This window comes from Lissotriton vulgaris, chromosome 8 (genome assembly GCF_964263255.1).
Source record: "Lissotriton vulgaris chromosome 8, aLisVul1.2, whole genome shotgun sequence".
NCBI classification, from domain to species: Eukaryota; Metazoa; Chordata; class Amphibia; order Caudata; family Salamandridae; genus Lissotriton; species Lissotriton vulgaris.
In genome coordinates this window covers 22,433,377-22,445,897 of record NC_141696.1, presented here as the reverse complement: position 1 = coordinate 22,445,897, position 12,521 = coordinate 22,433,377, and the positions used below count along the sequence as shown (strand labels likewise).

General features: G+C 40.4%; 1 protein-coding gene across 1 annotated transcript in view; it reads left to right on the top strand.

The window, feature by feature from the left end:
* LOC147693267 (pepsin A-like) overlaps positions 1-11,950 on the top strand; it is a 100,605-nt gene extending 88,655 nt beyond the window's left edge. Inside the window, exons 8-9 of the mRNA XM_086933660.1 lie at positions 640-738; positions 11,763-11,950. Of these exons, the coding sequence (XP_086789786.1) occupies positions 640-738; positions 11,763-11,900 (237 nt within the window). The 3' untranslated portion in view covers positions 11,901-11,950. The remainder of the gene's footprint in view (positions 1-639; positions 739-11,762) is intronic.
* Positions 11,951-12,521: the final 571 nt, after the last annotated feature.

The window sequence follows — 12,521 nt, the reverse complement described above, 5'->3', positions numbered from 1 at the left end:
TCAAGAAAGGGTGATACATTATCGCCGCTTTTATCGGCAGAAAACTGTCACTAAAGCGGCGATAATGGGCTTGATATTATGCCCTTGTGAATTCCCATAGAAGCCCAGGTATAAGGCGAGTACTTATAAAAGAGACCCCCATCCAGTTTTACTGATTTTGACACAATCTGACAGCATGTCAGTTCAGAAGATGTAACCAACTTGCTGTCACTGCTGCGGATCCTATTTATGTTAAACAGTTTCCCACTGGTACAGATTGATGAATTCAGAAGCCACTACTTTTCACTCAAGCCAGACAGAGCTTCATGTGTTTTCACCAGTGCCAGACTATTCCCAAGGCCTCCAGGGCTCGATAGAACCACCTGATCTCTATAGCAACTGAATCTGAATCTAGGATATAAAGCGAAAAGGCTATCATACTAGACGCCCCCCCAGCGGTGGGGCCTCTCCAGGGGCCATTTGCCACACATTTCTCAATTCCAAGTTTGATGCCAGCAGCTATATACATTTTAAATGCATCTGACCTGCAATTTCTAAACATCTTCAAATTATTAACTCTACCTTTCTGTTGTCACAAGATATCTATGATATTTGCATTTAACTTATGATAAAATGTTCTCTCTTCTTCCTAAACTTTAGCATTTTGTTGACTGTAGCACTATTGGTGATTTACCAGACTTGTATTTCACCATCAACGGGAAGGCGTTCAACGTGCCTGCCACAGCCTACATCAACCAGGTAGGTGATAGTCAAGCTCTTTCCATCCTTTGAATCTCCTTACACCACTCTTCTCTCAGACAGGCTGGTCCACAGCTCACATTACATGGCTGCTTTGTCCCAAATCTATCCAAAGTTGTTACCATCTTTGTCTCCGTCCTGTGCTCTTTGGTTAATCCCCTCACACATATCTGTTCTTTCTCCTGCTTGCTATTTTCTGTTTCTACTTTTTTAAATATTCTTCTATCTGAGGTGTCTCATCTTACCTCTCTCTTCTGTTTCCTACTTCTGTGTTGTGTGTCATCTCACAACTCTGCTGTGTCGCCTCCATCTCTTTCCATGCTGCCCTCTCCCACTCCTTTGTTCTCTGTTAATTCTCCTATCTCACTCTTCTTTTCTGGTTTTCCCATGTCTTTCTGTGCTGTCCCCTCCAATCTCTGTTGTGTCTCTCCTTTCTCCTTCTATCTTAATGCTCTATTTTTCCTATATCTATATTCCTTCTCCTTAAATTTCCGTTTTACATCTCATCCCTCTATTCTTTCTCTACTTTCTCTCTTTTCTGCTCTTTCTATATCTTTGTTTTTGTTTGTTTCCTTCTATATCTCGGTTCTTCCACTCTTCTCATTGCATTGATAGTGAAATCTCTCTGCATAGTCATAAACTTTATTCGACAATTAAGTCATAAAAGTGTACATAAAATCCACATTTTTCCATAAAAATTTCAATAAAATGTATACAATAAATATTTAAAAAAGGAATTAAACTACAAGAGACAATTGCCGAATCAATTTACATAAATAGATAAAATCGAGAAAAAAAAATGGCTATGTGAACGCCATAGCCCAAGGGATGGAAGTTCCCAAATCATGGAAAGGCGCAGAAATAGTGCTGGTGTATAAAAAAGGGGACAAGTCGTCAGCAGGCAATTATAGGCCCATAAGTCTGATTGATTCTATTAAAAAAATTATGGGTCGGCTGGTCTTGGGTAAAATCCAGTCCTGGATAGATGATGATAACATTCTGAGTCATCTCCAGGCTGGCTTCCGCCCAAAAACCAGTACTATAGATCAGGTCTTCCGGTTCATCATCTTATACTGGCATACGGTGGTCCTGGATAAGGTTGCCCTATATGCCATATTTGTGGACTTAAGGGCAGCCTTTGACCTGGTTCCCCGTAATAAATTGTGGCAAGTGCTTGCCGAGCTAGGGATGGCACCTGAACTGTTGAGCCTGATCGTCCGCCTGCATGAGGATACATTTGCTCGGGTTCGATGGGGTTGCCAGGGAGAGGTTACGGAGCCCTTTCCCGTTGAGCGGGGAGTGAGACAAGGTTGCGTCATGGCGCCTACCTTGTTCTCGCTCTTTGTGAACAGGGTGGCGAACTTCCTCTCCTTGGTCCCGACCGATGCCCCGGCGATGTCTGGGGAGCCGGTCCCGATCCTCATGTTTGCAGACGACACCGTGATAATTTCGAAAACACCAAGTGGGCTCCAGCGTGCCTTAAAGCTTTTTGAAGACTTTTGCTTGGATAGGGGCCTTGAAATACATACGGCAAAAACTAAGGGGCATATTATAAAGGGGGTTTATCTCCGCTTTTTTGGCTTTAAAAGCCAAGAAAGCGGAGATAAAATTATCTCCCTATTACCTAGCTGCCGCTAACACCAGTTAGCGACAGCTAGTAGGAGATAGCAACCATCTTGGGCCCCGCTTTGCATGTCAATGATATTTATCACTAATGAGATGCAAAGTGGGCGTGCCAAGATGTTAGAGACTGAAAACAGTCGCTAACATCGCTATCTCCTATTACCAACTTTTGGAGATATTCGCGCTAAGCACGAATATCTCCAAAAGCTAACACCTGCCTTGAGCAGTTCTTAGCCATGTTATCCAATGGGAGGTGGATAACATGGCTAAGAGCATTAGCTCGCTAATGCATGAATATCGCTGACTTTTCAGCGATATTCATGCTTTGCGGCGATTTTTACCGCATTTGCGTTAAACCTTGGTAATACCAAGGTTTATTTGCGGTAAAAATCGCCGCAGCGCTGCGGTAAATGTTTGTCTCTAACCAAGCAATAGCGATAATTATCGCTATTGCTTGGTAATATGCCCCTAAGTTCATGGTTCTTACTGGCCGTAAACCTGCTGGGTTTGTTAGACCTTTCAGAGGGAGGATATATATGAATGAAACACCGCTGGAGCGGGTTGACTCCTTTACTTACTTGGGGGTAACCCTCCAGAGAGATCTGGGGTGGAATAGCCAATTAGATATTGCAGTGCTAAAACATCGCCAGCAGGCTGGTATCCTTCTGAAAAGGTTTAATTCTTCAGTGACAAAGCCCATTAGTCCATTATTAGAAGTATATGGAATAAAGGTGGTAAGTTCGGCACTTTACGGTGCCGAACTTTGGGGTTTTGAGAATTTAAGAAATCTGACATTAGCAGAAAATGAATTTCTGCGAAAAGCCACTAGTGTTCCTATAAGTACCCCGTTAATACCTTTAATGTGGGACCTTGGAAAAAAAACGGTCCAAGACCTTGCCTGTCTTCGCCCGTTATTGTACTGGCTACGGATATGGACCGCGTATGAACTACAGCATTATGCACGGGGCCTGATGGAGATAATCGCTCAAGACTCATCCCAAAAAATACTCTGGTTAAAGGCCCTTAGGACCCTGTTATTTAGATTGGGAATGATGGAGCTATGGGTCGACCCGGAAAATGCTGCATTCCCCTCTAAGAAAACCATGAAAGAAAAGTATTGGGAGATGGTTAATTTAGATTCCTCACATCTAACAGGCCGTTTTCTGGAGTTTAAGGCCCAACCGAAGCTGGAAATATATTGAGATGCCATAGAGAAACAGTAGGATCGTAAACTTTATTTTCAATTCAGAGTTGGCTCCCTCCCATTAAGGTCATGTACAGCTAAATGGGCAGGAGAAAACGATAATGATAAATGCCCAAGGTGTGGAGAGGAACAAGAGACTCTAAGTCACCTCCTTTTCTTTTGTCCTCTGTATGTTGCCCCTAGATCTATGTGGGTTAAGCCTATTTGTAAATTGCTTGGTACCCGCAGGCACAAGGAGGCCTTAATAATTCTTTGTACAGACCCTAGCCCCCCAATCGCTATTGCTGTAGCCAAGTTTCGGAGATGGGCATGGGTAATTCGGGCTAAACAATTTGAGGTAGAGGTATGAATAATATGTTTTATTACCCATAAGATAGTCGTAAGCATGTGGAGTGTCCTACTGAAATGAGTTTTGTCCAATGCTTCCATGATCTGTAAATATATGATTGAGTTTTTGTTTTTTTAAAATTATTTTATCCATTTATGTAAATTGATTCGGCAATTGTCTCTTGTAGTTTAATTCCTTTTTTAAATATTTATTGTATAAATTTTATTGACATTTTTATGGAAAAATGTGGATTTTATGTACACTTTTATGACTTAATTGTCGAATAAAATTTATGACTATGAAATCTCCCTGTATCTTGTCCGGATCCTCTTATCTCTCTGGTCTGTCTCTACACATATCCCTGTTTGCTCTGCTTCATCTCTGTGTTGTCATCACCCTGTGTTCAATATCATCCTATCTCTGTGTGTTTTTAGTTAACATCTCTGCACTGTCTTCTTCCAATGCTCTCTGTTTTGCCCCGTCCTACATCTTAGTTCTTTCTTCTCTTTTATGTCTTCTCTATCATTGTTTATCTCTGCTCTATCTCAACACTTTGTTTTGTCTTGTCTCATAACTGTGCTGTCTTCTGCCACTGTCCATTGTTGTGTATGTTTTTATGTTTATTTTATTATTGTTCCCATGTCTGGGCTCTTTGCTTCCAGCTCTCTTTGCCTGATTCCCTCATCTATGCTTGTTCACTTTCCTGTCATCTCTATGTTCTGTATCCTGCCATCTCTTTTATGCCTTCTCCCTTCTCTGTCTCATCGATTCTCTCTTCTCTGTGTAATCTCTCTTTCAGCCATATTGTTTTATACCTCTATTCCATCGTCTTAAATATATTACTGTGCTGTCCCCTTCTGTGCCTTCGTTCTTCCTTCTAGCTCCCAGTTTTGTTCATTCTGACATCACTTCTTTCTCCTGTCATAATTCTACACTTTCTTCTAATTACCTTTTCTTTTCCTCATCTCAATTGTTTTCTCGTGTGTGTGTTTTATTTCTCCTCCTGTTATTTCATTACATCTCTTCCTAAGTCTAAATTGTGTTTCCTCCAAGTTCAGTTTTTTCTCCTAGATCCATGTACCATCACCTTATACCTCTTTACTCTGTCTCCCACAACCTCTTTGTTTTGCCTCTGCAAATCTTTCTCTTCTGCCTTCCAGCATCACTGCAGTCTCTCACACCCTCTGGGTCACAGCATCTATCTGTTCTTGTGTTACCATCTCTTTGCTGTTTCTTTCTGTCACTCCATGTCTGCTCCATTCATATCTCTCTTTTCTTTATCCTCCTATGTCAGTGTTCTGCCTTCTCCGGTCTTTTTTGTCTCCTCCTATCTTTCTGTCCAATCTTATTCTATCTCCTCTCCTTCCTCCCTCTCTGTGCTGTCTGCTGTTACATCTGTCTTTTCTTCTATCTCTCTGTGCTGAGCCTGCTGTGCCTTCCAGCTCCGTTTTGCCCTCTCCTTTCTCTGTTGTTCTGTTCTATCGCTATTCCATCTTCTGAAAACTCCTATATTTGATATACTTTCTTTCTGTCCTATCTGTTCATCTGTCCCTTCTTTCCACCTTTTTTGTGCCTTCTTCTTTCTCCATTTTGTTTCCTTTTGTCTCTATATTTTTACTCTTTCCCCTATGTTGTGTCACTATCTACGTTCGTGTTCTGTCCCTTTCTAGCTCTCTATCATTGTACTCATAGATCAATTGATTATGTCTCTTTCTATCACTGCATTTCCCCCCCCTGCTCGGTTCTGCATCCTTCTGTCTTTATATTATGATTAATAAAATCTCTGCTCTGTTCTGCATCCTTCTGCCTTTCCCATATGATTTTTAAAATCTCAGGGGCATATCAACAAGGCCCAGCGGTAAAATTATCACCGCTCTAGCGTCAATGTTAGGGCGAAAAGCGGGGATAATTTTATCGCCCTAACAGCATGGCCAGGCGTGAATCCATGCCTTTGCGCCCATTTTCTTTGTGCCTCGCATCGCTAATGGGATGCGAGGTAGGCATTCCCGACTGAAATTCAGTGGAAACAATAGCTAACACAGCTTCTCCCTATCAACAAGAAAATCGGTAACCCGTCTAGCGACATAAAAAGTAGAGCTAACCGGGTATATCGCCGGTTTCTTACGCCTGCTATTTTCCCTACTTAGCCATATGTATCATGGGAGGGGGATCATAATACTGAGTCCACATCTCCCTATCTACAATGTTTTTCCTAACGCTTCTTTTTTATCGCCGGTAATCCTGCGATATTGCCACTTATCGCCGCTATTGACGGGATTTCTATCACCTTGGCATTAGTGTGCTGACCGGGCGATAGAATTTGGCGATAGACAGTGTTAGAATTGTCCACGCTTAAAGTGGGCAGCGATAAATATCGCTGCCGCTTGATGAAACGCCCCCATATATCTTCTTGTTCTTCATCTAATTCCTTTCAGTGTCCTGTCTCCCCCTATTTCTCTGTGACGTCTCTTGCTGTCTCTGTATTTTTAATAATCCTCTATCTCTGGCCTCTCTCTCTCTCTCTGCTATCCTATCCTATATTTCTATTCTTCCCCTATTTTTTGGTTCTATGTTTTCCTGTCTTTTTATGCCTCCCCAACACTTTCTGTTGTTTGCCCTCCTATCTGTGTGTTTTGTATATTTCTGTCTCTTCTATTTCTGAGATCTGATTCAATCTCTCCCCCGTATCTATTTCTCTGATCTGTCTCACCCTATTTCTCTTTTCTATTTTCTCACATGTCTCAGATCTGTTTGCAAGTCAGAGGGAAATCCCTGGAGTGCGCTAGTTTACTTAATATATCTATACCGTTGCAGTTGCACTTGAACATTTAGATAGCAGGCTACTATATTTCACTGTGCTATGGGGTGAAATTTAGTAATAATTTCCACAGAAAAATAAAATTTGTTAACAGTCTATTTTTAATAGAAAATTCATACACTGAACAATTAAAAAACCATAGTTAAAATTTCAAAGAAATATTCCTTGAAAAGTAAAAATACATAGAATCAATATCTCATATGCACAGTTGAACAATACAGTAATTAAAAATACAGGGCAAAGAAATACATACATAACACATTTGCAATTCATAAACAGTAAAAATTACAAAAACACACTATAAAGTAATAAACCCCTATTATGACTGTGGCTCCTAGATATTCTCGCCACTATTGATTTCCAGATCCAAAAGCCTAGGATTGCATTAACTATCGTAGACAGCTGTGACAAAAATGCATGTACATCCAGTGTGTACTCGGCTTCACTTGGATTCTTTAATTAGGAAATGCGTCGACGCGTTTCGGTGCAATACATTTAATTCTGTGGCACCTTCCTCAGGACTTCTTGGTAGGGGTTTCCTGTGTCAAGAAGATTTCGAGTTTTAATTTCTCTGTTTAGGGAGCAAAATAATGTGTCAATATCTGTTCTCTTAGATTGTGCACTATTCACAATTGCAAAAGTTGTCTATGTTATTTAGGTTTCTCCTTTGCTAGGGCCTTTCATATATCTATGCGATCTAGTATGGGATATCTACCTACTATCTATAATCTCATATTAATAAATATGGTATACATTACTGAGGTATAACAGGTTTTTCTATTGGTGTTGTAGTGCAATATCATTCTGTACCAGTATCACACTTCATCTATTATTACAATGCTCTCGTTAAAACATTTGTATACATTGAACCCTGTTCCCTCCAAAATCCATTTCAATGTGGAAACCATTACTTTAAGGATTTCTGATTAAAGAAGGGAAAATAAAGTGACTCGAGCATAATTCTCATATTCTCACCTTTACAAAAAGGGTGTTCTCACCACTAATGAATATGATAAGGGATCCGGCCAGGGCCTGTGCAGCGTGTCATTTAATGTCTGCAGTCTCTTGCTGCTGTGGCCTGATAAGAGACATATATAGTTGGTCAAGGATTTGAAGGAATAGCGTTAACCCTCAGATAAATGGGAGTTCGATTAATGTTTTAATTACCTTCTTATCTTCGACAAGACTCCTCGTATTGGGTTTTCTTTTTCAGTTTATTCGGTCTTTTTGCTTTTTAAGTGCGTGTATCGATTTAGATAAAAATATATTCGTAATTACCTTTCTGTTTCTAACTTTGGGAGTGTTTATATGATTTTATCACGTAGATACCTTACCTTCAAATGTTCTAAAACCCTCTTCGAACAGGCATAGGATATCTGGGAACCTCACAGGAACTGGAAATGTTCTAGTGGGATCAAAGAACGTTTTGAGTGATTATTTTGCGTGCTAGTCAAGTTTAGCTATTGTCTATTCTGTTCTAAAGCATTATATGGGATGTTCACTCTTTAACTAGACACTTTCCCCTTGAGAGCTTGCATTTTTATGATTAGCATTAATCCCTTAAATATATCTGGCTCTCTGTGTTACTCAATGTGTGGTGTTGTCACTAGATTATAAAATGGGATTGTGGCGGTGGTTATAAAGTTCCATGTTAGGTTAATCACCTCCATCCCTTCAGAAGTTTTGCCCTGCTAGATTGCTACAAGTTGCATTTTAACTCGGGTGCCTCCGCATAGCGTTGAATGTCTTATCTCTCCACAGTTCTATCTATTGAAAATACCCCTGTTTATCTGGTTGTGCTAGTTAAGGCTCTCTGGCTCTTACCTCTGTGTTTTTGGCGCCGCGTCTCTGCCTCGTTCGAATCGCTCTCTGGCGTCTATGTTGAACGAGCTTCTATTTACGTGTGTGCTACGCTAATTAATTACTGACAGCTGGTTAGTCAGTCTCCGTTTGGGGCGTGACGTGTGTACGTGGTTGCGCCATCTTGGAGTGGTGTCCGTATGTTTAATTTCATAAATATATTACTGTAACCCTCCCCTTTCGCTTACATTGCCAATTTGATGCATGTATCTATCGATTTCTCGGGGTAACGTACCTAAATGGGGAGTATTCCGTGTCTTTTTCTTCAAGATCGGAACCTCGCCGTTCCGTCGTAAAAGTGTTTGTGGCCAGGAAAATCCCTCAGTGCCATCTTGGAACAGTATCTGACCGTCAAAGATGTTTGTGTTTTACAACAATCGCCGGTGTTCGTCTACCGTTATTTATCTTTGTTGGGCCCCTGATATTTCATAACACCTTCATTTATTACATGGTGGGAAGAATTAATTTTTCATTCATATATTTATTATTTATTTATGTTCCCTCAGTCAAAGTTCTATGGGTTTCGTTGGTTTTTGAGTTTATTATTTTTATTCCCTTAATCAATATACTATAGGTTTCATTGGTTTTTAAGTTAGAGGGAGTACTGTCTCCTGTTAATTGAATTTTTTTCTTATTTATATTCCCTCTGTAAAAGTTCTATGGGTTTCGTTGGTTTTTGAGTTTATTATTTTTATTCCCTCGATCAATGTACTATGGGTTTCATTGGTTTTTAAGTTAGAGGGAGTACTGTCTCATGTTAATTAAATGAGCATTGTATATACCTTATTAGTAGATATCTCATGGGGTCAAAAGCCCACTCCATTATATCAGAAAATCTCTTTTCATTCTGGACATAGCGTTGGTTTCACAGCCCACTCGGTTGTGTCAGGGTTCGTGTCTTTTGAACAACATGGGCATGTATGTTAGTTATTTAATTTTGGAGGAACTCAGCATATACGTGGGGGCCAGTTTCATTAAACAGGGAAGAGGGTCGAGTTGCTAATGTCCTGCATTAGATAAGGGCCTCCCATTCTTCCCTTGAATTAAGGCCTTTCTTGATTGTATTGAATTTAATCATATACCACTGCTCTTGTTGTTTACGTCTGGTGGTACTGTTGCCTAATCTGGCCAGCTCTTTTATTCTTTCTAAAACGATCCATCTAAGATCTTTTTCACTGTGGCCTTGTTCTTTCCAGTGGTCTACCAAAGGGGCATTTTCTTTGTTGTTTTTAATGGCGGACTTGTGTTCACTAATCCTTAGCCTTACCTCACGGCCAGTTTCTCCTATATATGCCTGCTCGCATGGGCACAGGATCATATATATTACGTTTTTGGTTCTGCAGTTGTTTAAGGTGGTAATGTCATGTGTCGCTCCATTATGTTCCACCTTTTTTGTAACTACACATAAATCACAGATGCAGCAATTGCCGCATTTGTTGTTTCCAACTGCTTTATTTGCTCGAAATCTTCTTGACACAGGAAACCCCTACCAAGAAGTCCTGAGGAAGGTGCCACAGAATTAAATGTATTGCACCGAAACGCGTCGACGCATTTCCTAATTAAAGAATCCAAGTGAAGCCGAGTACACACTGGATGTACATGCATTTTTGTCACAGCTGTCTACGATAGTTAATGCAATCCTAGGCTTTTGGATCTAGAAATCAATAGTGGCGAGAATATCTAGGAGCCACAGTCATAATAGGGGTTTATTACTTTATAGTGTGTTTTTGTAATTTTTACTGTTTATGAATTGCAAATGTGTTATGTATGTATTTCTTTGCCCTGTATTTTTAATTACTGTATTGTTCAACTGTGCATATGAGATATTGATTCTATGTATTTTTACTTTTCAAGGAATATTTCTTTGAAATTTTAACTATGGTTTTTTAAATGTTCAGTGTATGAATTTTCTATTAAAAATAGACTGTTAACAAATTTTATTTTTCTGTGGAAATTATTACTAAATTTCACCCCATAGCACAGTGAAATATAGTAGCCTGCTATCTAAATGTTCAAGTGTAACTGCAACGGTATAGATATATTAAGTAAACTAGCGCACTCCAGGGATTTCCCTCTGACTTGTTGTCATTGTGCCCTGTTCCCTGGTGAAAGTGGGGTACCCTCTCTCTTGAAATCAGATCTGTTTGCTCCAATCTTTCTGTTCTCTCTTACGATCTTTCTGCTGCTCCCCTTCCATCTCTCACTTGTTTCTCACCCCTTTCCAGAGGTCTGTTTGGTCCTATCTCACTGTTCTGTTTCCAGGCATCTATCTCTGCTTTATCTCACTACCACTCTGCGCCTCATCTATGTGTTGTCATCTCTTATCTTTCTATTATGTGCCCACTTTCTCTGTATTCATCGTTTCGCTTCTCTCATTTGTTTCTACTCTTTTACCTGTTGTATCTTTTATCTGCGTTCAACCTCTTCAATTCTCTCTTCTCTGGCTCCTCCCACATCTTTGTTTCCTTCTAGCTCTTTGATTTTACCTGCATACATCTGCCTCTCTCTCTCTCTCTCTCTCTCTCTCTCTCTTTCTCTCGCATATGAAAAAATTCCAAATGCACACGTTTGATTTTGTAAAACAAAAAATATTTACCTAAGACCTTGAGAGTTTTTCCAAAGAGTAAAAAGCGTACATCAGACTGTAAATGGGGTAATGGTCTCATGTACTTACACAAATGGCCCAAGTCTGTTGGGGCATCAGGGTAAGATTTCCACCAGCAGAACGAGTGGGGGAACAGCCAGTCCAACATGACCGTCTGCCCACCCTCAATGGAGTCGGCGGGCCATCGGCATGTTGGAGAGATGCTCCTACGTTTGCGGTGGAGTACCCTGTCTGTCAAATTCTAAATATGAGCCACAGTCTGAGCCAAACGAGGCATAAGTGGGACAAAATGCCTTAGCAGCCTTTTTGGACAATGGCCGCTATATCTTGACAATAGTTTGTACAGAGCAGCTTGCTTGAATGAATGTGAAATTGTCCATTTAAAGAGTTCTACACAAATGCCTGGCCCAACACTGACATTCAAGAAAAGATTTTTTTGTGCATGAGGATGAAAAAGTAAATATCACTTCATATCCTGCATGATAGCAACACTCCCGACAAGGAGTAAATCAGCTGTAAATAGTCAATGTATGGAATCATGAAGTCGATCTTGCTAATAGATCACGTTTTTTCTGTCCTCCAATAGAACACCTGCACCGCCAAATTCATAATGTCCCATTCCAACAATGCTGAACTCTGGATCCTTGGAGATGTCTTCATGAGGGGGTACTACACTGTCTTCGACAGAGCTAACAACAATGTTGGCTTTGCCACCGCCGCCTGAATATAGCACCTCGGCACGGCCTGAGACTATGGAGTAGACAGCACTGTAATTTAAAAAAGTGCGACTGTGAATACTCAATATGATCTCAAATGAATAAACAGTCATTCTGAAGCATAAATTCCTTCTTCATGTGTTGCTTCTGTCAAAAGATTGTGGTTGCACTTAACAAAGATGCAGCAATGAAACCCCAGTCTCTACGGTGCTTAAGATGCCCACAATATGACATGTTTGATCATCATCAGGCCAGGACAGCATCATGTCACAAGTGCCTGCAGTATGCCAAACGTGTACAGAGTTTTACATGGATCTGCTGCAGACATCCACTGTATTACTACAGATGTTGACAGTATGACTACAGATCACTACAGATGTTCACAGTATTACTACAGACATCCTCAGTATGACTACATATGTCAACACAATCACTACAGAACACCACAGATGTCCACCGTATGACTAGGGATTTGTACAGACAGCCACATCATGACTGCAGATCACTGGAGATGTCCTCAGTATGACTACAGACATCCACCCTATGACTAAAGATGCTCACAGTAGTACTACAGATTTCTACAGATATCCATAGTATGATTACAGATGTCCGCAATATGACTAGAGATC